A 27,013-nucleotide genomic window follows, 5' to 3' on the forward strand; every position below is an offset into this window, starting at 1 on the left:
GTAGATACAAACAGGATGAATAGGACTGTTTAAAACAGTCTGGTTTCCTGGCTCATTTTGCCCCTCTTTAGCGCATTTGTCAATAGATTTCTGACTGCTTTTTACACATAAGCGTCACTGACAGCTGCAGGATTCCTAAGCTTCTTTCTCATACTGTGCTGATTGGAGGCTCTGAGAGAAGCATGTCCTGGGGTACAATGTTAATATCAAACTCCAGCTGTTATGATCACTTCACTCAGCAGCGAGTCACTCGATTCGGGTTGGAGGAAGATTAGCAGGTGCATGCTGCACATCTCCACAGTTTCAGCAAGATTGTCAAAGCAGGTTGGCTGCTTTCAAAATGCAATGCAAATGTTCCTCACTCTCAATTTGTCCTGATTAACGAAGTGTTTCAAAGAAACACTTTTTCTTTTTCTTTTTTTTCTTAAAAAAAAAAAAAAAGATACCATAGATTAGCTTTATGCATACTGGCTTTCACAGAGCAATCCAGCAGCATTAAAACCTGTGAAACAATGTATCATGAATAGAAATTAGTCCTTTGTTCATGGCTAATGTGGGAAGTTAACCTCCAACTCACCGTTAATGAATGAAACATGTTATGAGGGGCAGTTTGAGCTCAAGACACTAAGTCTGCTTACAAATGGCAACATGTTTTAATCGTGTCTTTTTTAGAAATATTCTAAAAAATGTGTGTGAAACAGAAATCTTTGACAAATGTTCACAAAGTTCAGCTTCGATGATAGATTATTCTTATAGTGGGGTTTTCCTCTGACTTCTGTCATTCCCATGAAGGTGAAGTGAATCAAAAGAGCTCTTAAGAATTCATGAGCTGTGAGACAGAAGAGGGTGAAAATGCACGAGTTGTCTGAGCTGAGCCGTGGAGGCAAGGTTTGATTTTAACTTGAATTTTCAGTCGTTCTAGTGGCAGCAAAGTCACCATTTTGTTCCAAACCACTGAACAGACTCTTGCACATATATCCATATTACTGTCTTTGGAGATGGGTTCTTTTGAGAAATCTAGTAGCTTGAAAATTAATTAAATGTCTGTATTGCGAGCCATTATATCTTAGGGGCTATATCAGTGTCTTCATTCAGATTAACTGTACATTACATTTGCATTTGTTAATTAATTCTCTATCAATTTAATTAGCCAGATCAACTTAGAAGTAGGGAACACATTCGGGGGGGAAGCATCAGGGATATTTTGACATGTGGACGGATGAAGCCGGGGAACATACAAAAAATCTTCCTACGGGTGGACGACCACTCTGACTCTTGAGCCATAGCAACTAACATATTTTTTTTTACTTTTAATATGAGGTCAATCAATCAAATCTAGTTAAAGCAAAGCTTTTCGTTCATTTTTTCAGGCACTGTTCTTCTGTCAAATCAGTGCCTGCTTTGCATTAACAAGAGAAGCTGGTTATTTTGATAATTCAAGCAAACTACAGTTAATTTGTTGACTTCCCAAAAATGACAGAAGCACCAGTATCTGTGCACGCTCTGAGCAAATGATACCGAGATAATCAAACTTGTAAATATCACCAGATTGATATCACTTGGTGAGCATCAGCATGTTGATGAAAGTGTAACATTTTCAGTGAAATGATGAGAATGATCAGGGTAAAGAAACACATCCCACACATCATCTATAATAGAGGTCGAAATGATAGAGGTCAAGCTGAGTTTTTGGAAGTTCAAGAAAACCTTCCTGAAGAACAACTTGCAATACTGCTGAAAATCGAAACCTTGTTTGACTGCAAGAAATCCTCTGAGAATACTTAGCAGATTGGAGTGGTGCACAGTGCTACTGTGCGGAACACCTGCATAATAAAAGTGTGAAAAAAAACTGTTAAGCGTGGGAGTGGATCAGCCATAGTTTGGGAGGTGGTGCTGCAGCCAGTGGCACAGAGAACATTCATCTGTTGGAAAGAAGAATGGATTAAATCAAATAGCAGCAAATTCATACCTCATACTGCCAGTAAAAAAAAACCAAAAAAAAAAAACCTGAAGAATGAAAAGAGGTATACCTCTAGTGGTATGAATCGATGTTTTCCCATGGACCTCACTGTCCCCTGACCTGAACATCAAAAACTATCTGTTGATAAACAGTTCACGCAATAGTGCCCAAAATCTCACAGAAGTAGAAGCTTTTGCAGGAAAAAATATTAACAACAATCACCCAAGTAATAAGTAACTCTAAACTGCTGCAGAAGGTGTTTGAGAAGCTTTGACCCTTTCAAAAAACCTCTCTTTTGTATTCTTGCTTTAAAAAAATTATAAAAGTGTCTTTAATCTGGTCCTCTTAGAGATCCGCTCATATGTTTACTTACAGTAACAGCAAATCTAATAAATCTTATTTAATCTGAGATTGCCTTTTTAATTTAGTCTTAGATTCTTGCTTGTCACATTTTTCACTTTACAAATGTTGATACAGCATTAATGAAGATGTGCTGCAACATGATAAATGGTCAGGTTTATAAGTGATGGAATGCATATGTTATCTTCAGAAAGAGCCAGTCTGTTTCCCCCTGTGTTAAGCTAAAAGCTTCATATTAATCACACACCTCAGCATATATTCACTCTTTCAAGTAGGAAAGGCTGATCAAAGTGATCAAAAGGCTCCAGGTTATAGACCGGAAGAAACGAGGTGGCCATATTGAGTAACAGCCATAAAAGCCATTTATTGCCCTTTACGACACATACAGGGTTGATCATATCTGAGTGAACTGCGGACAGTGAGGAAAATCTCTACCACAACTGGGATTCTTCCTCATGTCTTGAAAAATGCTCAGCTTGGAGGAGAAAATAAGGAGTTGTTGACAAAGGACCAAGAATAGCCTGCTGATGGCGTTACTGCTTTACTCAGTGTGGCTGCTACTCGAGTTCTCTGTTGTTTTACACCCAGTGTTTGTCACCGCCTGTTCAGACCAGGAGTTAACCTGCAGTCAAGGGCTGTGTGTGGCGCGGGACAGTTTGTGTGACTTCACTGACGACTGTGGAGATGGGAGGGATGAAGAGAACTGTGAGTTTAAACATTCAAACCTGACTGTTATAAAGGAGAATTTAAGAGTCAGACTTATTTACAGATGGCTGCTGCTCCCTGAGCTAGTAAATGTGTTGTTGACACGAACTTTGTAACATCCTGGGAAACTATATCGCCTCTCTCTGAGAAAAGAGGTACAACACATTTTTATTAAGTAATATTAACTGAGGTCCCAGTGTTCATATATGTATATGGTTTCATAAGGAGTGTTACTGTAGAAACCTGGTAAAAAAGAATTTCCAATAACTCAGCATTTTATGGTTCTCCTTAAAAGTCTATAATGAATGATTCTAATATCTCGTGCTTTTGGATGAAAACTCTAAATGAATTTGTTTAACACGGAGTAATAAAGAAAAATGATAGCAATTGTCCTATACTTGGGTCACTGCTCTGCTGCAGCATGCATAGCACTATAACTGCACTATTGAGGGCCTCCCCTCAGATGAAGCTAAGAACAAGATGTGTCACTGAGGTTTAATTTATTTGATCTCAGATACTCACAAAGCCAAAGTCAAATATGTTGCTGTTTAACTTGTGTTCAGATAACAGTTTGTCAAAATTATCTTCATGAAAAGTGGGTCATTTCTGAGTAGTTTGCGTTTTTTGTCTGCATCTGTATTTCATATCTCTTGGAGGTCATTTGGAGCTTTTTTTGGGTGTTTTTTTTCCTCTTTATAGTTTTCTAATGTAACTTTGTGGTTGTTCAGTGTCTTTGTTGTCATTTTGTGTTTAATTATAATTTTGCATGTCACTTTATTCTCTTGTAGGTTGTTTTGCGTTTCTTGCTGGTATTCTTAACTCTGTGGGTGTTTGGGCAGTTTTTTCGTTGTTTTGTGCCTCTTTGGGAAAAACTGAGCTGAATCCTCCAAAACAAATATATCTACGAAACTGTCCCTTTGATCGAACATCACATATTTACTCTATTCTATCTGATCTCCTTTTGAGCACTGATTCAATAACTAATATAATATTTCTTCATTTCCATTGATGGCGCCTCCCCTGACATTATTTGGAGCTTCTACATTCTGATATAAATTAGACCAACCATCACATCAAAGTTTTCTTTTGTTCTCCGCTAACTTTGAAACCAAAATATTCCCACAGTCGTTCAGAGGGGTTTGGCTTTGTAACCAAATTACTGGCTTCTGTCAGAAGTTAGTCATTTAAACGCAAATGCTTAAATATATTGGATTTTTAGCACCTTACAGATATATAGGTGCGGGAGAAGGAGGTGCAACAACCTGACAACACTAAAAATGTGTCAGTGAAACTTAGCGTTGGGAAACGTGTTACACACGTCATCACATTTAAATGTGATTGGAAACAATTGCGGTGATTAAACAAAAATGATCATAATAATCTCAAATAATTAGCCAGCAATCTCTTTTTAATTTAAAATAAGACATGTAACAGAAGCAGTTCGGTGTAAGTGACCTCCTCTGTTTCAGGCTCTACATACACGAGGTGTGATTTTGAGGAGGGTTTCTGTGACCTGATCCAAAGCTCTGACACTCACTCTGAATGGACCAGGACAACTGAGGCTGCAGGACTTAAACAGGACCACAGAAACACCTCAGGTTAGAGAAGCTGACACTCTCACACATGGACATTGTGGAGATGTTGTTTTTACTGTACTATATGTGTCCTTCTCTTCCTCAGCATATTTTCTGTCCCTTTTACCTGTCGGAGGAAACAGAAGCATCGCAGAGCTGAACAGTCCCGTCTTCCTGCTCAGTCAAACCTGCCAGGTAACGGGACCCTCTGATGATACACATGTAGCACAAACTGAGGGAAAGTCATTAACAAATGGTATCATTTTGCTTATCAGATGAGTTTCTATCATTATGTTGGGGCAACACACGGACATCTTGAGGTCCTGGTTCAGTCTCATTCAGCGGGTCAGAGGTCTGCGGTGTGGCAACGCTCCTCACAACTGCAGACGGACGCGTGGCTGCGGACAGCGATTCACTTTACCAGCAATCACAGTTTTCAGGTCTGTAAATAAATCTTGTGATCGCTGCATTGTGTAAGGCACTAGATTATGTTCATATTTAATTGTATTTCACTAAAATGTATTAAATAACAAGCTGTTATTTGACACAACACAACATTATAATTATTATTATTACATCCCTCTAGACTGGAGTTTTTAAAAAAATGTTATAAATACGTATACTTAAGTCAGAATCTAATGAATCATCATCACCTTTGGATTCAAACACGATTATTCTTCTCATACCTACTTGCAACAATAGGAATTCACAGGAATTATCAACATGTCAAGATGCATTATGTGCTATTTTAGTTTGAAAAAGGAATATTTAAACAAAGAACTAAATTGCATGTCAAGGTCGTGTAATTTTGCCTAATTTTCTGAAAGTAAGTGTTTATATCATTGCAATACATTTAACATGTCCCGTATTCTAAATGGATTTTGAGCGTGTTTAGAGTAATAAGGACTTTACTTTGCTGAAAGACAGTTTTACTGCTGTTTATACGTGCACCTATTTAATAATCACTTGATGGTGTGAAACAGTAGTATATGTGTACAATGAAAATGGTATATATCAGTATACATACTTTGAAAGTTGTATTTGAAGTGCATATTATAAACAGTTATTCCACACAACATCATCTAATCTTGATATAACTATCACCATTTTTATTTTGATAAAAAAATATGTATAAATTCAAGAAGCTTTGATTGGTGTTTTTATGAATAACTGATCACATGATTTGGTTTAACAGAACAGTAATTGTACCATTTCAGTTCACTCTCATTGACAAGCCTCTATAAACAAACCACATGCAGAACACACAAACCAATTTAGCAAGCTGGTGAAAACAGTTGAGAATCGGGTACATAGTGGGCCAGATATTTTTCTTTGTCACGGTAACCCCTGTAATATCCCCCCACTTTCTACAGTTTTGATTATGAGCCCTGATTCTGCCAAGACCCATTAAATCAAAAACAACATTATTTGGAATTAAGCTTGCCCTTAAAAAAATGGAGATGCACATTTAAAAGATTTTTTGTGGGCTGTATCAAGTCTATATTGTGAACTGGGGTCCCTTCCACAAAGAGGACTGCAAAATTTGATGATCAGGACCCTCCTTACTGATTCGGTGCTTTCGAACAGATTCCTTTGGGATGAGCCCTCAGCTTTTAGATGTTAGCATATAAATTATAGGACAAATAGTACATGTTTTTTTTAAGCTAATCAAGTCATCACAGCAGAAGTGAGTTGCACAGCAGAAGTGAGTTGCACCACAGGAGCGTTTTTTATATGCAGAGAAGGTACTGACCCAACTGGACCCTTCAGAGACCATCTGGAGCCCTGTGAAACCTGCTGTTGGTGTCCTTCCGATATCTTTTGAGCATGTCCTTTCCTCTCGTCTGCCTTCACCATCTGTCTGTAACTTTTATAACATTCTGTCTGGTGCTGGCGGAAAGGAGAGGTCATACTTGCTGACATTCACTCTCCCCTCCATTAATCCACTTTCAAAGGCAGTTAGTATTAACCACTAAAATTTCCCTTTGAGACATTACATTTGATGAGACATGCTGAGAGACTGTTGTTTAATTTGGTTCTAGACAGATTTATCCTAAAGTCAGCGTTTGTGAAATTGAAAAATCATATAATATATGCATTTAAAATTTGCTGCTCAAGCAGGAAACAGAATAGTTCATTCATGAAATGACCAAGGAGCTGATTCCACTGAAAATAAGTGAGTCTGTGAAGAGAAAAGAAAGTAGGAAAAAAGGATTTCATGCTCAAACATACACCAGAGCTGTGTAAATAACAAGCTAGATGGATGCTTTTACAACCTTATTGTCCACATAAGGGTTATATCTGGGTTGAAAGATATTAGATAATCTGTATTCAGCCGTGATGTCACACTCTACCATTTGTTTTGATAAGTCATAAATGACTCGGGTTGTAAAACTGCAGGGCAGGTGTAGATAAAGCCGTTCTGTGGACTTTGATCAGATCTACAATATAACTCTGATGTATCTCTGACAAAGAAAGTTTGATGTTTTTACTGACATGGCTCTCACCTTTTTGAGACTGTACAGACTTAAATGGTACTTGGTGGATGTGTACACGCATCCTCAATCTCCAGAGGATTAAAAAAAAAAATTTCAGTGTACCGATTTCCTTAGATTCATATATTTCGTCTCGTACACAGAAATATCTTGATGCGCAGTCACCGCCCACTGGTTTGTTGGGTTTACTGTGCACACCCATAAAGCAGTGAACTGTAGATCACAAGGCACCTTAAACCCACAGCTTTATTTAATTTGAAATGTTATCCTAATTTAACACCATTTGTGCTGGATTAAAAAAAAAGACTTAAAACTAGCAGTTGAGATCATAAATGTTTTAGGAAATGTTTTCCAAAGTAATACATTTGATGAGAAGTAAGTTCATTTTTTCATGGACTTCAATACCGTCAGACTTAGTTTTGCAATGGCAACAGTCACCCCCTGCTGGCCTTAAGAAATACTGCAGGTTTACATAATTACAGCTTTATTGTACAGCTATGTTTGCACAAAAGATTTCTTTGCAGGGAAATGTATTCTCTACAGAACTGATTGTATATCAACAGCACCAATATAATATCAAAATTACATACCAGTGAACTAATAATATTTAGCATTTAGCAGGGCTTTTATGCTGGACACGATTTAAAGACCTCAGTAGTTGGGAAAATGTGTTATTTTATGTTTTAAGAAACCACTAATATGTACAATGTTTTTGTTAGAGGCGAAGGTATTTTACGCACCTTTACCTTACGCTCCTTAACTTTCGGGACACACAAAAAATTCGGGTAAGACGCACAAATGTCAGCTTTATTAACCAACGATTGGGGTTATTTAGTGCTTTCAGCCGACAGGCCGGTATTTAACTGTATTCAAGGCGGAGAGCTCTTACCTGAAGCTCATGAGTCAATAAATGTGTTGTCTCGAGATGACAAAGCTCGTTTTTGTAATAACTTTTGTATCACGAGAAAATCAGCTTTGGAAAAGCTTTGGTTTCTTCAAAGTTCACAATTTGGAGGCATACACATGAGTTTTTAAAGGACTTATAACTGTCACAGTGGAACTTTCAAATTTGACGTGGTATTGTTTTGTGTTATCTTGCCGATATAAAGACAGACAGCAACAAACAAACCAATCACATGCATTTGTTTGATCCTGGCAAAGGAATGAATTGATTATGTAAATAAAAAGCAGTGACTGATGTGAGCGATATCTCTGCTTTCTGTCTGTTTACCAGGTGGTAATCCGAGGGGAACTTTCAGTCAAAAGTGAAGCCTCTGAAGTCTTGGCCATTGATGACTTATCCTTCAGCCCGGGCTGCGTGATTCTGCCTGGTACAGCTACTTTAATAACATTTCACTACAAAGTCCAGATGAGTTCAGACCTTGACATTTTGAAATATCTCCACACATGAAGAGACCACCACAAGCTTGTTTTAAATACTGATGATTGGGAAGTAAGACTAAAGTGCTACATGTGCATTTCCTTGTGCTAGATATGGAGCAGTCAGTAAAACAATGTTAGGGTTTATTTGTGACTGCAATTATGATGAATATGATACAACTTAACTGCTTTCCCAGTTAGTTCGATAAAGCATGGTCCACTTGGCATTTTGGACAGGACTATCAAGATGTACAGCTGCAGGCCCAATCTATAGCATCTTTACAGCTGCTATTACCCCTCCACCCTTTGGCCGTTCGCTTCCTCTGGAGGCAGAGCTGATTTCATTGGTCAAATGTAAGCGGTTGATGCCAAAGCACCACCAGTAGTTCCTATTATCATTAATTCATCAATCAATCGAAAAGTTTGGAGCCAATCTGCCTGACACATGGACACATTATTCAGTTCATGTCTCCCTTACGTTTTTAGCAAATTACAAGGCTGAAATTTGTAATTTGGTTAAACTCATCAACTATTTGATGGGTTGACAGGAAGTTTAATCATATTCCTCTCAGGATTGATTACAAAAACTTCAAAGGGATTCCTTTACTTTTCGTTTGGTGCCATCAAGGATAAATTCTTTGATTTATGACAAAATGGCCTCAGCTTTTGTGTTCAGTGCCATCAGCACAGCTTTACAGAGCCTTCATAGTAGCTGCAGAGTCCTCTTGCTTAACTGAACTGACCACAAATCATACACGGTATATTGAAAATAAACACATCTTATGGACAGATTGTGAAATTGCTGCCACTGACTAATATGTACGTATTATACAATCTTCCATGAGGTCCAGTTGGCTATCTGCCCTGCACCAAAATGCAAAGATTGCAGTCTGCATCTTTTCGAAACAGTTTACAACTTCTTGTGTTTGTGACAGTAATTGTAGGTAAAGTCTGAAAATAGTTTCCATAATGGTGACAGTCCTAACCATCTTTGTTTTCGAAACCTTTAAAAAAAAAAGTGATGATATTGCCTTTACCCAACCATTTTGCCAGCAAAATGGCATCCATGAAGATCACGGTCATGCTGTGAAATTAAAGTATTTTATGAATATATTTCCTCATACTGACAAGTCATGTTACTGACTGAACCAAACTTGTTACAATGTTGGTGGAGAAGAGGTAATGGACGACCCAAATACGGGATGCTGCAGTCCAGAGGCAATGGATGATTACTGAGGTTTTAATTAAAGGGAGCGGAAGGCGTGGCTGAGCCAGAAAATGAAAAGCTAAACTAGTAACACAAAAGATTGAATAATAAAACAACCTGACAAGGGGAAAAAAACAGAACAGCAAGGAACAAGATTATGTCAATTGTCACTGATGAAGGTACGGTAGTAACGGCAAGGATCTGACGAAGAGTGAGCAAAACCAAGGAGCTTATATACAGAGGGGACTGATGAGACAAGTAGGTGCAGCTCTGACAAAAGGCAAGTGTCGAAGAGACCAGGGGGAAAGGCCTGGACAACTGAGGACATCTGGGGGGAATGACAGGATCTAAGCACTAAATAAGCTAAATAAGCTTGTTGTTCCCCAGGAGATAGCCTCTACAAATCTAAGGCCTGATATAGTCTTGTGGTCTAGGAGTAGAATGAGAGTCTATTTCATAGAGCTGACTGTTCCTTGGGAGGAATTAGTAGTAGAATCATATGAAAGGAAAAAGCTTACATATGTGGAGTTGGGGGCAGAAGCAGAGCAGCGAGGATGGAAGGTTAGAATCTGTCCAGTGGAAGTAGGATGTAGAGCATTTGTTGCAAAGTCTGTTTTCTCATTGTTGAGGGAGCTGGGTGTAAGTAGACAGAGTGTGAGGAAAATAGTGAAGGAAGTGTCAGATGAGGCAGTAAAATCCAGTCAGTGGATTTGGATTAGAAGAAGCAATAGCAGCTGGGGGCTTAGGGTAAACAGACTTTTGGAAAAAGCAAAAAAGAAGTTCAAGATATTTAAGTGGAGGGTTTGGCCCATGTGAGCCTTTTGAATCCAGACGGCCATTTTGGGTGAGTTGGCTTTGAGTGAGTTGTATGGCTTTGTTTTTGCTGGCATTTTTAGTGATTATAGGACTGTTTCGGTGAGTTTGTCTGCTGAATCTGCTAGTGTGTCTTGTCCTGCCTCCACCTCTGGCACCCTCTATATTTTCATTACCCCCTACCCGAACCAGGGTTTGCATCACCACCCAACTGGTGAGCAGTTGGTGAGAGGCTGAGGTAGCTTCTGGCTGTGGGAGGAAAAAAAAGATGGTTGTTGTGGTGTGAGGAGCAGTGTTGGCTGGCATTAGGGGGGTGACTCTGGGATGCCAGTGGTCATTGTCTAGCCTCCTGCAGGTGTCATGGGCCCAACTAGATGAAACACTGATGAAAGGAGGTTCCCACCTGATGACCCCAATGATATGTTGGTCAGCACTGCTCACTGGTCTATATAGGGAGTATAGGGAATTATTCACTGAGTCTGGTCCTTTTTATTTATTTATTTTTCTTTAGCACAAGTTTCTTGTGTTTACCTTGAATCCATCCATCCATCCATCCATTATCTTCCGCTGGTCCGGGGATCGGGTCGCGGGGGCAGCAGCTTAAGCAAAGAGACCCAGACGTCCCTGTCCCCGGCCACTTCCTCCAGCTCTTCTTGGGGGACCCCGAGGCGTTCCCAGGCCAGCCGAGAAACATAGTCTCTCCAACGTGTCCTGGAACACCTCACCGGGGAGGCGTCCAGGAGGCATTCTCACCAGATGCCCGAGCCACCTCATCTGACTCCTCTCGATGTGGAGGAGCAGCGGTTCTACTCCGAGCCCCTCCCGGATGACCGAGCTTCTCACCCTATCTCTAAGGGAGAGCCCAGACACCCTGCGGAGGAAACTCATTTCGGCCACTTGTATTCGCGATCTCGTTCTTTCGGTCACTACCCACAGCTCGTGACCATAGGTGAGGGTAGGAACATAGATTGACCGGTAAATCGAGAGCTTCGCCTTCTGGCTCAGCTCCTTCTTCACCACGACGGGCCGGTGCAGAGCCCGCATCACTGCAGACGCCGCACCGATCCGTCTGTCAATCTCCTGTTCCATTCGTCCCTCACTCGTGAACAAGACCCCGAGATACTTGAACTCTTCCACTTGGGGACGCCTTCCGATGAGGAAGCAGAGTTGGGGAGCTCGGACGTGGGGCCTCCCATTTCTGGGGCTGAGGTTGCCGAGGTGGTCAAAAAACTCCTTGGTGGCAAGGCCCCGGGGGTGGATGAGGTCCGTCCTGAGTTCCTCAAAGCTCTGGATGTTGTAGGGCTGTCTTGGTTGACACGCCTCTGCAGCATCGCGTGGACATCGGGGGCAGTGCCTCTGGACTGGCAGATCGGGGTGGTGGTCCCCCCCTCTTTAAAAAGGTGGACCGGAGGGTGTGTTCCAACTATAGGGGGATCACACTCCTCAGCCTCCCTAGGTCTTTTCGGGGGTACTGGAGAGGAGGATCCGCCGGATGGTCGAATCTCGGATTCAGGAGGTGCAGTGTGGTTTTTGTCCTGGCCGTGGAACAGTGGACCAGCTCTATACCCTCCGCAGGATCCTGGAGGGTGCATGGGAGTTCGCCCAACCGGTCTACATGTGTTTTGTGGACTTGGAGAAGGCGTTCGACCGTGTCCCTCGGGGACTCTTATGGGGGGTGCTCCGGGAGTATGGAGTGCCGGACTCCTTGATATGGGCTGTCCGGTCTCTGTATGATCGGTGTCAGAGTTTGGTCCGCATTGCCGGCAGTAAGTCGGACATGTTTCCTGTGAGGGTTGGACTCCGTCAGGGCTGCCCTTTGTCACCGATTCTGTTCATAATTTTTATGGACAGAATTTCTAGGCGCAGCCAGGGCGTTGAGGGGGTCCGGTTTGGCGACCTCAGAATCGGGTCTCTGCTTTTTGCGGACGATGTGGTTCTGTTGGCGTCGTCAGGCCGTGACCTTCAGCTCTCACTGGAGCGGTTCGCAGCCGAGTGTGAAGCGGCTGGGATGACCATCAGCACCTCCAAGTCTGAGACCATGGTCTTCGGACGGAAAAGGGTGGAATGCTCTCTCCGGGTCGGGAATGAGATCCTTCCCCAAGTGGAAGAGTTCAAGTTCAAGTGATTACCTTGAATCTAAAGGCAAAATGAAGGGATAGGGAAAACACTAGAAACCCACAGGACAGGAAGATCAAAACACAAAAAACATGGATCATGACACAACCAGACTGCGACAAAACTGAGGACTTTGTAGCTTGTCACATTTATCCCTCCTGTTACATGTGGGGATGAACTTTACAGCATACTCTTTTTCCTTGTATTTAAGGGTATGAACAAATGACCTACAAGTTTGATTGGATTGGAGGGCTTGATCCAAAATACATTGCTAACGGTACAGTTTTATAAAACTAAAGGGATGACAGTCTCTTCAAAGAGAGACACAAAGTCTGTCACAGCCAAATGCTGCCAGTCAGGAGACTTCATTTTCAATTCGTGTTTTAGGAAAGTTTAGGCACATAAATAACTTGGATTGGTTGAGGAGAAGATTATTGTTTGGGCTAAAACGCATTCTCCCATAACATTCATGTCATGTTACAAGGTGTCAGAATAACACAAGATACAACGTAAGACCCGCTTGGAAAAAAAAAACAACACAAAATAGTCTGTATTTGTCATACCATCTCAAGAACACATAATTTTTCATATCTTTTACTGCCTCCAAGTCGAAATAAATCCATTCATTTTGGTTTATGTGGACAAGTTTAAATAACAGCAAAAGTTACAAGTGGCCAGTCTAATAGTTTCTTGGACTCTCACCAGGCCCAGTTTAGCCAACATGTCACCTTGAACATGGTCCCTGTGCTACCATCTGTCTTCCTCTCTCAACAGTGGATTTGTTAAAACACTCCAGACTTAAAAAAAAAGAAAGTCTGGTGTTTCTCACTCTCATCAATCATACATAAAGCCTGACACTGAACAAGTGTTGCCAAAAAATACAGAGCTGCTCAAAGCTGAAACCAAAACTCAAGTCAAGGTCAAGCTGACTTTTAGTAACAAATGGGCTTTTCTCTGAAAAAACACCATATCTCACAGATATGGTGTCGCACATCATCTCTGATTTTTCATTTTTTATTTCTAAAAGAAGATGCTGTTTCGATGCGTAATTGATATCTAAAAATGGTAACAACCTGCCAATAAAGTCAGTTAAAGAGGATTGTTTTTTTTGTTCATGTCCTTCATTTTTCAGGTGCTTTGTCAGAAATAATTTCAATCTAAAAATTGAAGTCAGTTGTAATTAACTAGATCTTTTAAAAAATAATTGAGAGCTGTAGTGGGTGACTGCGAGCTGGGAGTTTCACTATGATTAATTTATGTGTGGACAACCTTCAAACACTTTAGGTTTGGGAAAAATGATCTCTCTAGTTGAATTTTATCAATCTTTAATCAAATTAAAACAAGACTTTTATCTTTCCCTCACCCTAACTATACGTTTAAATATTTTGATACGTTCTGTATGAACCTTGAGTAACATCTTAGGCTCTTTAATTATAATTTGTTTTGTTCTGACACTTCCGTATGTTTGTTATCTGAACAGCGATCTGACGAAATAATCAGTGGCTTTTTGCTATCTTCAAGTCATACATTTCCTTGCTAATTACTTGCAAGTAAACAATAACCAGGCATCAGTTCAAGCAAATAAACATGTGGCATGTTGTTCAAAGTTTTAGTGGATTCCATTTGTGTCTCTTTGCTTTTTCAGAGGACTTATTTTAGAACTAGCTATTGAAAGAAACGTAATTGTAAAGTAAGCATTTTAAACATTTAATTTCAAAAGCCAGCCAAAAGGCTTTTAATAAGCGGTATGAAACTAGGTTAATTAAAGAAATGTGGCCTTAGATCTATTATTGATGAATATATCATAGCTTGCGTCTTTGCTTCACAGTTGGATCTATCTTCTCGAACGCAGCTAATGCACTGCTCATCTAAACAAATTCCTCGTGAGCTCCCAAGAGCATGTTTTAATGATAAAATGACTTGAGAAGTCTCGGTCTGAACTCTTTGATTAAATACTATATGTCCTGGCTATAAAAGTGGCTCTTGAACCAGACTACTGCAGTTCTGTCAATTTCACTAATGTGTCATTTTCATTGTGTGGGTGGCAGAGAGCAGTTTCCCTCCTCCGCTTGCCTGCCCTCCGTCGTGGTTTTCCTGTGGTGGAGGGGAGTGTATCGAGGAGAGCAAAGTGTGTGACTTCACCCCACATTGTCCCCACGGAGAGGACGAAGCCAGCTGCTGTAAGAACCTTATTACTAAGTGAAACGTACAAATATTTGCATTTTCATTGTTTTTGGGCCTGGGACTCCTCTGCCAACCTGATGAAAATGTTGGAAGACACATATATGGATATTGACTGATTGAGGTGATTTTTTTCTTTCAAATGAGTATTAACCAGTTTTTGAAGATTTTTATACCATCCGTGAGTTTAGAATGTGACAGAACATAAGAACTGATGACTTACATTATTTTTATCCTCATCTTATGATCGGATGTATTCTTAATTTTTGCTTTTACATTATGTCTTCCTTGTCTTTTTTTTTACTTTTCAGTATGATATAGTAATAATGGTGTTAAATAATGTAGATCAATGTAGTCTCAGTCATTGTTGTTGCAAAATTAGGAGATCAGATGGGACGCCGGCTCAGTTTTGTCTTTAAACAATATCCTCAATATAACTGAGCACAGAAACATTGATTTAAATTACTGCCACTAGTCTCAGTTATTCCCCAAATTTTCCCTGAGAAATCATTTTAAAGCTGTCCTTTTGTCATTACAGTCATATAAACTAAATAACCTTGAGCCTCAGGTCCCATGGAAACTGCCATGAATTGGGACGGAAGGAAATTCAAAGTGCTTTGACACCATAGCCACTGAAATCTGTCAAATCTGGCGCTTAAGTTAAAAGAGAATTTAGTTAAGCTGTAGATTTCTCCTCATTTGTCTTAGCACCATAAACTTTATTTGTATGCCATTCGAGACCAATGGTTAAAATATTTTGGGATTAGGTCTGCATACTTCACAGACTTTTAAACCCGACTGATAGAGAAATATACTGTATTTCTTAAATATTATTCTTTAGACCAATGACCCAGGAGAACTTAATTGTGATCCCAGCTGTACATTTTTTTTATACCTGTCGCTCACCTTACAATTTCTAATGGAAAAAATCATCTGATTATATTTTTTACTTATCTGACAAGGAGTGTCTGAAATAATTTTTCCCATTTCATGAAGATTCAGGGGGCTCAGACAGGGACTTGGGTTTTGAAGTTAAAAAAGAAACCAAGTCCATCTGGGCTGCTTTTGTACGACGTGTTGTATTTTCAACATACAATATTCTATATGTCTCGTATTTCTGGTTTATAAGCTCTCTGAGATGGTCTGTACCTGAGTAAAGTTCTGGCTATTTCACTGAATAACACGCTTTCTTTTGTTAAAAATACTCCCTCAAAGAATGGGATGTGACGTGAGTATAAAATGAGCAGTTTTCCCAAAGAATAAAACTTTTATTCACTATTGGTTTTGACTGTGATTGTTTTGGCATGCATTGTTGCTGCTCAAAAGCAATACACAGTAGTTCCTGAAGATCGTACACTACCCCCTTGAAGGAAATGGTTCCTCAGGAGATAGACTGGACCTCACTCAATTATCAGCTTTGTTTGTTATAAACAAAGAATTTTAAACTGAGATTAAAAATTATTTCTTGATCTTCCAAAGTTATCACAACAGTTACCACAAAAGTTAAATTTTCTAATATACTATTAGACCTTGTCTAATAGTATATTTTGATCACCTATTATGTTTCAGTTTCATCTTCATTCAAATCTTTTCTTGGTCCCTCTTGTCATTCAGCTACTGAGTGTGACTTTGAGAGTGATTCTTGTGGCTGGTATGAGTTCCCCCATGGCGATGGCTTTGACTGGGTCAGGGGCTCATCCGCGGAGATACCTCCAGATTACTTTGATCACCCAGCACTGCCGGACCACTCTACTAACAGCACCGAAGGTAGGGGAAATGCAAACGTACTCAAATGCAGCGATGCTGATATGTAACACAAGCAATCAGTCAGAATAAGAGGAGATGTAATGAGCTGATAAAACGTTTGTAGTGTTTCATGGGTGTCAAGTCAAAAATAACTGGAAGAGATTTTAGTATTTTCTGCTGCTTAAATCAGAGTTTTATGATTAAACAAATCTCTTGTGTGTGTTTTTTGAGAGATAAGCTCTTTGTGAATATTTGCCTTCTCAGCTTTTTTAATAATAAGGAGTAAATCAAAATAAGCTGAACTCCTTTTGCACATTAACATTATTCACATAACCGCTGGAGAAGCTCCAATAGCCTCTTCACAAAGTGCTTTTTTTTATTTTTTCCCAACATATTGTTGTACACGCACGGTATTATGTACAACAATATGTTCTTGTTTATCAGGCCTTGTTAAATACCTCTAGATTTCTACCCTCCAGAACAGACTAAAGTTAGATTTAACAAGAGGCATTGTTGCAGGCCGGCTTCATACAGGCACCATCTGTTGTTTTTGTTATGAAGGTTGAGTGAATGTGGTGTGAAAAACACTTTGTTAGGTTTAGATTTGGAAGCTGTGCAGACGCCACACAGAAGCTTGGTGAAATGACACATACCCTGATGGGAGCATCTGTTTGTAGATCTAAAAACTGTGACCATTCAAAGACTAGTCTGCAACATTGTGCAGATATGTGGTCCTCTTCAAACAGAGCTTATTTTGCACTTGAAGGTTTAATACATCTGTTGGCCTTTCTTCTTCTCTCTTTGCTCACACGTACTGCAGCTGAATTTCCAATAAAAATCGGAACTCAGCTTTCCATTCACATGTCAGAAAGCAACATGAGTCTGACTCTGTGAATGGAAAGCAGCCCTTTAAGACTGTATCAAATCGCGGTGACTATCAAAGCATTTTGAGACTGAAGCGCTCGACTCTAATAAAAAAACTGATTTTATAACCACACGCAATCCAAGTCAAAATACCATCCATGCAAGTTAATGACGTGTTGCTTTGATTTCAGCTACATGTACAATCATCTCCCATAGAAAGTTCGAAGCAGCAGAATATTTCAAAGGTTTTCTCCCACAGTTCACAGACTTTTAACATACCACAAGGACAACTCTGCACACGTGCAGGTGTTCTTGCAACAGGAGAAAGACCTTTCAGGGCAATGGAAATATATCCACAATTTCTACATTTGCTTGAGGTGGTTTTTACCTTTTTTTCAAGAGTTCAAACACATCAGGGCAGGTGGCAACATCAGCTGACATTGGAAACATGTTACTGGCATGACAGAATAAACACAATATACCAAGTTATGAAGAATTCCTGATGTCCCCGTTTTGTTTGTGTCTTCTCCCTTAAAGTTGTGTCTCCACTCAGTAACTATGATGTTGTTTATTACAGCTATGTGTTTTATAGCCAATACCACAGCCTGCTGATGACACATAATCACTCCAAATCATGTGATGGAAATTAGCCTCATTAGCATTTTCTATGGAACAGTTTTTCAGAAGTTTGCTTTAAATTCACTTTCCAGTTGGATGAAAACACAGCTAATGACGCACTGTTACTATGGCAACTTCAGTGGACAAGATACCCAACTGGAACTGGATCGCACTGGGAGAGGTAGAAATAATAGATCTGTCTGACAAAAACAACAATGTGGGAAGATGTAAGATGGAGATGAACCTTTCCACTCTCAGCTTCTGTAGCAGTTTTGCTTTTTCATTTTTGTTTTTAAAGGTGACTCACTGAGTGCCTTGTCAAACAAATTACATGCAAAAAAGACAGAAAGCAGATGCTCAGTATGGTTTGATTATCAATCGCCATCTCTTTCAACTGCAGGTCATTTCATGTTTATACTGAAGAACAGCAGCAGTCTGTATCCGAAAGCTGTTCTCAGAGGACCCTGGTTCCAGCAGTCAGCCTCCGGCTGCACAATGACCTTTTGGTGAGAATCACGTAGTACCCTGTCTGCCCCTCTACAAACCATCAATTCTTTTCTACTTTACTTTATCTAGTTACTCCCTTAATACTGTATCTGTTTCTTGTTTTTTTCCTTTCCTCCACCCATCACATCACGTTTCTTACCTCTGCTCTGCTCTGCTCTGTTAAAGTGCGTCTTATTTCACTTATTATTACGCATCTGAATCTATCACGATCTGACAGTTTTATGGCCAGAATAGTCTATATGAAATGACTGAGAATATCTTTTTCTTCTGGATATGCTGTGAGAATGCTCCAGACAGAAAATGCGGGAGGTTTTATGAATTTAAATTTTTTTCATAACTCATGCATCATGCCCAACAAGCCCACAGTGAAACTGGTGATTTACAGTATCGAAGTAGGAAATAATTTCCAAACTGCACACATTGCCATGCTGGAATGTTGTTAACAACAAAATTTTACCTTCCGTCTCTCACCCATCGCCTCAGGCATTATAACTCAGGTATATCTGTTGGGGCCGCTGACATGGCCCTTCGAATCAAAGGAGTCGAGAACAGCACTGTCATATGGACAACACTATATGACCAAGGAAGGCGCTGGAATCAGGTCACTGTGCAGCTGGGACGCATCACTCAGCCCTTTCAAATCACTTTGGCTAAAATCAGCCTGGGCGTGTTCGACGGTGTCTCTGCTTTGGATGATGTCACTTTCGAGAACTGTTCGATGCCTCCAGCGGTGGAGGAGTGCCCTGCGCACACGCATTTCCACTGCTTGCACACCAAAGCATGCGTGGAGCGTCTGCAGCTCTGTGACCTTGTGGATGACTGTGGGGACAGATCAGATGAGGAAGGATGTTGTGAGTGTCCTTTCGTATTTTGTGTTGAAATAATACTCGGATACTAAAATAAAAGTACAGATGAAACCAAAGCTTTATCAGTGAAGTATGTGATGTGAAAACCATTGCACTTTTTGTTTAATTACATTTTTCACAGCTTCACAACATTTGGAAGCAGGGTGGTAGGTTAACTACCTTCCTTTTCATGTGCAATAGCTAGTTGTTTTTATTTTACATAGACAGGCTCGTATTGCTAGTCAAGTGTAGCCATCTGCAGCTTTACTCTGCGTTTATGCTTCAGAGTCTCATTGTGTCTCACAGCTCTGGAGCTGCAGTGCAACTTTGAAGATGGGCTGTGTGGCTGGAAACAGGAACAGAGCGGGGGAGATGCGTTTGACTGGACCCGCATCTCCGGACCAACACCAACCTTAAATACAGGTCCCTGGAAGGACCACACACTGGGCACCAGATATGGACACTACCTCTACATTGAATCCTCTTTGCCGCAAGAGTTCAGGGACACAGCTGTGCTTCTGAGCCCAGTATTCCATCCCACCCACCAGCCTGGTGGGGACTCTTCCCGGTCCCACCGCCGCTGTGTTTTCCGCTTTCATTACTGCATGTTTGGACCGCATGTGTTCACACTGGCAGTGTACCTGAGGACCACCGCTACAGGCCGTGGTCTGATGCTCTGGACAGGATATGGAGACCAAGGAAACCTTTGGCACAAGAAGACTCTCTACATCCACAGTGCTCAGTCTTTCCAGGTAACTGACCAAAATAAGGCTTTGGTTTATTTAGTAAATTTCTGATGATTATAAGTAAGTGACTTATCCTGGGACATGAAGTTTAAGTGAACATCACCTTATTCTAGTTTTAACTGTTTGAACTCTACATGTTACAGCCAGTAAGTTACTAGTTGATATTGCATCTGCAAATAAAGCAGACAGTAAGTCAAGAACTATAAATGTGTTCACAGTAATGGTCACAGTATTTGTTATGGAGAACTCCAACCATTATAACAGACTTTATCAAAACCAGATTTCTTCCAGTAAGAGAGTGACTTTCTTTTAGGAGAAAAGACAAATGTCTATTGCCTTGTATTCAAATCCCTTAAATATCCTAAAGAATGAAGCAAAGTGTCTTAAGTTATGCTGACTAAAACGTGTTCTAGTATTTTTAACCAATATCAGCAATACCACTAAGGCTGACAATCTAAGAATACACGAATGAATAAATAGATAGATAGCTAATCAGTGAAATCCATGTTGCATCTTTTTAATTTTTTCTTATTAAAAACATAAATATCTTTATATTTTAAGATACTGTTGTTGTCATCAGTGCTGGTACATTGTGACACCATGAAATGCTACAGCGTAAAAATGACTACATCTGTGCTTTTTCTTAAGCCTAAGTACATACATTTCAAGAGTAAAGAAGCACAAATATTCTAACACACAGCTTTCCTTTTAAGATTTATAACCCATTTATGATTTCTGTTGACTATTTTCTGCTTTTTTTGTACAATTTTGTGTCTTCAAAAATTTTTCTAAAAGAGTTAACAAGTGAAAACTCTGCACCTGCTTTGTACATTTCATGGCCGTTCTCAGTTGTCCTCGCTCTCCTATGAGCAGTGGATGCCCTTTATTATAAATTCATCACGATAAACAAAAAGCAACCCAGATTTTATCTGACATCCAACAGCCTTCGAACAGCAAGTTAGATTCTACCCCAAAACATAATCTTTTCCTGCCTCTGTTTCCTGAACTTAATCAAACAGCAAAAGAAAACACAAAGTCTATAACAAGAATTTAAAATCTGAGAAAACAGCAATCTTTGGGCACAACTCCCAGAACGCCCCACCAGTCCTTAAACTGTGGACTTTATTGCTATTTGTAATAAATAGGTGAGGTATCCTTTTAGTATACTGAAAATATATAATCTAAAAATCCAACGTATGGAAAGATATGAGGAAGTGTGTAGTGATTAAACACTGTGCACTGCTTAGGATACAAATCCTTGCTTAAAAACAATACCATCAGCTGGAGTTACATCACATTCACTGCGAATCATTTGCGTTCAAACAATTCATCCCGTTGTGTAATGAAAGAAAGATGCGGTGGACACCTAATCCAGGTAAACACACTTCCCTGGCACCTAAAAACAAAGTCCAAGTGAAGCAACGAGTCTCTGTTTAAAAATGCACTCCAATATTGGGTGATGAAGATCCATATAATAGCTCCGTCGCTCAGCATCAGTCACTGAAGATGGATGTTCTGTTTTCGTTACACGCGAGTTAGTAAATCTTGACAGGTAGTTAAAGACTTTTCCTCCACAGTGACACTGAAAACAGGAACTCTGTTTGTCAAGTTAATTGGCTGCAGAAAAGGAAAGAAAAGACCCTGACGAATTAAAGTCTGATTAAGAGCAACCTGCTTGTCGAGAGGGTGAAGGCAAAAGGACACAATTGTAGGACAAAAATTTTATGACAAAATCCACTGGTGCTTTTGAATCTGTATGGAGATTTAATGTTACCAACCTAAGAAAATGAATACATCAATTAATGTATATACATCTTCCATGTATACATACAGCTTGAAACTTCATCAATGAGCTATATTACAGCAGAATTATTATGTCAGTCAATGATGTATACGTTACTTACTGAGTTAAAACCTTAATACTCACACTATCTCCTCCTGATAGCGCTTCAAATAAAACTATTGAACAGTCAAATCTTGCCTGAATTCTACTGTGTCAAGAATACTAAGAAGAGAAAGTTACATAATTTCTGAGATCAAAGCTGTTTTCTTTGAAACTTGATATGAGACTCTATATTTTCAATAGTTTCATCACCTTAAGTCTTCTGATTAAACAATTTGTTGCATATATGCCTTCTTAAAAGCAACAAACTAAAAAAAGTCCTTGTAGAATATTAGACCACCATTTTGGTGTAAATTATTTTTATGAATGGAGAAATAATTTGATCAAATCTACTGCTCAGTCTCTTTATGTCTGGTCTTGTCTGCTGATAAAATATGTGTTTTAGTAGCTAAACATTTGACTGGCTTCACTTACTAGCTAATGGAAAAAAAAAACAAGATAGCTTTCTAATTCTGCAAACAGTGTCCCCATCAACAATATATTCAATACTTGTGCTTTTTGTACTTTGTTTGTCTTTTTAAAATTCAGATCAGACTTGTAGCACAATATTTTTGCTTAATTGAGTAATTGTCAACTGAACTAACTGACAGTTAATGTTAGCATGCTCTGTTGTGATTGAAAATTAATCAAAACTGATCTGAAATATATTCCAATGTCTGAGCTGGCATGGCATTGTACTGCCATGTTGTTGTTTTTTTTTTAATCATAAATCTTAACTTCCATTTAAATGGTTATCTGTATTTGTTAGTATAATTAAACACCAGCAAACTAAGAAAGTTTAAATGAATTTCAACACAAATTGGCTGATACAATTAGTTGATGGGATTACAGATTGTGGATCGAACAAATTTTGAATAGATTGGCTTCTAATTTTTTTATTTGCATGTGTGTTTGTCATGTTTCCCGTTGTCAGATTTTAATTGAAGGTACAGTTGGAGATGATTTTAAGGGGGACATCGCCATTGATGATATTTCCTTCCTGGACTGTGAACCATGTGATGGTAAGCAATTATACATAAGATTAACTTCTAAGGGCAATGACATTTGCCTTAATTTACTGTGTCATTCTTTGCCTACTGTCCCATTTTCCAGGAGAGCTCCCCTCACTCATCACCCCGGCAGTCACCACTCCGGCCCCCACTGTTCTGCCCCACAGCTGCCCTGAAGGACAGTTTGTGTGTGGAACACATGGGGAGTGTATTCCCCTCAGTCAAGTGTGTGACTTCAAGCACGACTGTTCTGATGGATTAGATGAAACAAACTGCGGTAAAACATTTAGTTTTTTGTTTTTTTTGTTGTAACATCATCATATTCACAAACTCTCTCCAGTTTTTTTTCTTTTACATTTCACTTACATTTTCAGATGCTTTTTCACCTGCTCTGATATTATGTATTCATCTGTTTGATATCTATTTGTTTTCCTCTTTTTTTCAGTGAAGGAAAGGTGCGGTTTTGAAGGTGGTGACACTTGTGGTTGGACAATTGTCAAACACTCTTTAGTCCCAAACCATGCATTTCGCTGGGCAACGGGCCAAGGGGAAAGCATTCATTATGGAGAGCAGTATCATCCTACCAATGATCACACCCTGTAAGTGCCAGCTATACAGGCTAGAGTAGTGCTTTTTTTTCAGAACTGATGCATTTAGTACATGCTTTTTTTTGGCTTTAATCAGTCGGCTGAACAACAGAACAATTTTCCTTTTTTGAGCAATGCTTGTAGCCTCTGAAATGATGACATTTAGATTTAGTCATATAAATTGAACATTGTTGAATTTCAGTCCATTTTGAAAGATGTTATTTTGAGCCAATAACAAAGGGGAAATGATAAAGGAAAAATAGCCGCTATTTACTTTGTTCAATGCACTTTTTGCTTCACTAAAGAACATTCGTAGAAAAATAAATTGCTGCAAAGATTGTGTGGCCCATATACAGCAGACACACGGTAACATAATTGCTTTAATGTGCGGATGGTGAGAGCAGACAAAGGCAGCTCACTTTGACCTCTACATTTTAGTTATTCCCTACAACTGGAGACGTTCTTTTTTTATTACCTCCATATACCTGAAACCTCTTCCCTCACACTGACAGCAGCTCTCAATCGATAAGAAAGGAGTGAATAGACTGGAATAGACAGGAAATGCTTTGTCTTATTTAACTCAAGTGAAGTCAGACAAATTATTTAAAGTCTCACAGTGAGGATTTGAGCAGATAAATCTGTATAACCTCCAAGGTAACTGCAACTTTGCTCAACTTATTAATCATGCTGGACATATAATCAATTTTAATCATCATTTTTGGTCATTCTTTAGTATGTTGTCTTAGTTTAGGGTTGTATACAAAGTGTCATAATAAGTGAAGACATATTGTTTATAGAATTTTTGGAATAATTTTCTTATCATTGTTGAGTTTACTATGAGATACGGAGGAAAGTAAATAATTTTTAATTGAGGAGCTTCAACTAGAAACGATAGGTATAGAATAAGGTACCAATAAGTTTCAAATTTGTTGGTAAATAAAAGATTAGTTGCCTAGTTGTTTTAAGTGTCAGTAAATCTGGCTTTAGGCGTGAAAAGGCAGCCCAACCTTTAGAATATATCAATTACTGAAGTGAACTGCCCTAAGCAACCAAACCACAGCGCATGTTGTTGTTCAGCAGTGTATGTTTGGTATTCTTTAAAGATTTGCTGCACATTTGCCTTTTTAAATACACAAATATCTCATTGTTTCACTGTTTGAAATATAGATGTTTTGGAAATATAAGTCATTGACAAGATATCAAGAAGTGTCAGCTTTGAGAAGCTCAGTCTCCACGGTACAGTCACAGAGCAGCCACACATCTCACAGTTTGGGAAGATTCCGTCAATTCTTTTATGTAAACTAGGTTTCTAAAGGTTTGACTGTAAAGCTGGTTTACAGCGAGGCGCCGTGAAGCACGTGGCCCTTTGCAGTCGCACAAATCACACAACACATGTGACAGTTTGGGTTGCAGTAAGATAGCTGACAGAGTCAAGTTCAGGGGGAACTGTTTATCTGTCTGATGAGCTTTGAAAAAAACATCTTGTTTGAATGGTTTGAACAGCAACTAAAATTTCACCATGTGTCTGCATTGCAAGTTAGATTTATAATTTTCTCAATATGACAATATGAATGTATGATTATTACAGAAACGTTTTCATGCTTATTAACTGATTCATATTAATATTCTCTCCCCTTTTAACAACATCTTAACTGCACGTCTGTGCACCCATGGCAACTCTAAACAACAGCACTCACTCAAAAGAAAAATTCCAGTGTAACCCCTGATTGAACAGCACTATATTTCGAGTGGGAAAAGATGGCACAGAATTACTTAGAACAAGGATAGCGTTAAACTAAAAAGTCACTTATACAGGCAACATGATAACCTTATCACCCATGAATTTACTCTTAAGTTCACTCTAAAGTTTGCAGCTGAATTTGAGATATTGTTCTTCCATTTCTCTGATAGCAACAGCCCTGAGGGTTGGTATCTGTGTGCAGACAGTTCAAATGGCTACTATGGTCAAACCAGTGACCTCCAGACACCTGTCATCTCCTCCACTGGGCCACAGTGCACCCTCATCTTCTGGTACCACATGAATGGATTCACTGTGGGAACCCTGCAGGTAAGAGCAGTGGGGGACCAGTGGTGTCTCATCAGAATTGAGTTACTCAAATAGTCATATCTGTTGTTTTTATAACACCTGCAGGTGCTGCTGCGGCACAGAAATGCCCCTCATGTGGTTTGGTCAGAGGCTGGTAACCAAGGCAACAAGTGGAGACGAGGAGAAGTGTTTTTGGGGCTATTAAACGACATCCAGGTGTGTCAATTATTATTCCACTTAGAAAGGCTTTATGATAAGATAAGATCTTAAATAATTGAAATGAATCTTGAAAAATGTTAACTTTTTTTCATGTTTAGTCATACTGCATCAAATTTTGTCCATCAGTTGATTGCAACATCTCAAAGTGTCTTCACTCTGCTCTTTGGTTGCAATATTTTATGTGAACATTATACATTGTTGTTATCTTATTGCCTAGAATGTCTGGTCCTCTGAATTACACAAATAGCTCATATCATTCAATGGATGTATAACAAAACGTATGTGCTCCTGTAATTTATCAAAGGGCGTGAGCTGCTTGATCTTGCATATAAACCATCATCAGTATAATCATATATAATAATCTCTGATGTCTGACAGTCATGAAAAATACGGAATATTTTTCTTTTTAAATGCTTGATTATCTCTACAGAAATTTCACATATGTTTGGAAACCATATGACTAAATTTAAAGACAAAATTCCCTCTGGATGGTGTTTGTACTTGAACTGAAATGAAGTGAGAATATTGCCGTATTTACATTTCTTACTAATATACAGTAACTTTAAAAGATGTTCACTTTGTTGGGCTAGCACAGACTGTGACTTCACTTTTTGTGAAGTCATCATCTAAGCAACTGACTTAAATATTGTGTGAATGGCTGAGCCTGTGATTGAACCTTAAGACTAACTAAATAAATAACTAACCAACATAACTAATGCCTAATGTACCAACCCAGCCAGTGAAAGCAACGGTTGATAGGCAGTTTGGGGCAGGTGAAGAAAAAAACTGATTTGAAACTCACTCCTGAATGTGATGAATATCAGAGGGGATTTAGAAGTGAACATATTCAATGCTGACTGTAAATTAGGTGGGTGTACCTGCATATGCCAACATCACAGAGCTTACCTGATGATTAAGACCCTTCCCTCTGTGTTTGCCTGCTGAAGTTATCCCACATCAGGGTGAGCTACACATAGAAACCCTGTGACTGCCAAGATGGCCTAATTGCCATCAATAGAGGCCATCGATACCAAGGCCTTTCCATATCTTCACTGATGCTCATTAACCTTTGTCAAACCAGTCAGATCACACTAACCTGACTCGTGTTAGCGCTGATGGTACATTTAGCAGATGACTGGCCTTTTCACACCA

At 39.3% G+C, this 27,013-nt stretch overlaps 1 protein-coding gene across 1 annotated transcript in view; it reads left to right on the plus strand.

The window, feature by feature from the left end:
• The first annotated feature begins 2,847 nt into the window (after positions 1-2,847).
• malrd1 (MAM and LDL receptor class A domain containing 1) overlaps positions 2,848-27,013 on the plus strand; it is a 66,678-nt gene continuing 42,512 nt past the window's right edge. Inside the window, exons 1-15 of the mRNA XM_075452292.1 lie at positions 2,848-3,025; positions 4,495-4,623; positions 4,706-4,794; positions 4,875-5,039; positions 8,329-8,425; positions 14,658-14,789; positions 16,405-16,557; positions 18,419-18,524; positions 19,009-19,376; positions 19,677-20,122; positions 22,933-23,020; positions 23,112-23,285; positions 23,454-23,607; positions 25,507-25,663; positions 25,748-25,858. Of these exons, the coding sequence (XP_075308407.1) occupies positions 2,848-3,025; positions 4,495-4,623; positions 4,706-4,794; positions 4,875-5,039; positions 8,329-8,425; positions 14,658-14,789; positions 16,405-16,557; positions 18,419-18,524; positions 19,009-19,376; positions 19,677-20,122; positions 22,933-23,020; positions 23,112-23,285; positions 23,454-23,607; positions 25,507-25,663; positions 25,748-25,858 (2,547 nt within the window). The remainder of the gene's footprint in view (positions 3,026-4,494; positions 4,624-4,705; positions 4,795-4,874; positions 5,040-8,328; positions 8,426-14,657; positions 14,790-16,404; positions 16,558-18,418; positions 18,525-19,008; positions 19,377-19,676; positions 20,123-22,932; positions 23,021-23,111; positions 23,286-23,453; positions 23,608-25,506; positions 25,664-25,747; positions 25,859-27,013) is intronic.

Source organism: Odontesthes bonariensis, chromosome 20, assembly GCF_027942865.1.
Source record: "Odontesthes bonariensis isolate fOdoBon6 chromosome 20, fOdoBon6.hap1, whole genome shotgun sequence".
Classification (NCBI taxonomy): Eukaryota; Metazoa; Chordata; class Actinopteri; order Atheriniformes; family Atherinopsidae; genus Odontesthes; species Odontesthes bonariensis.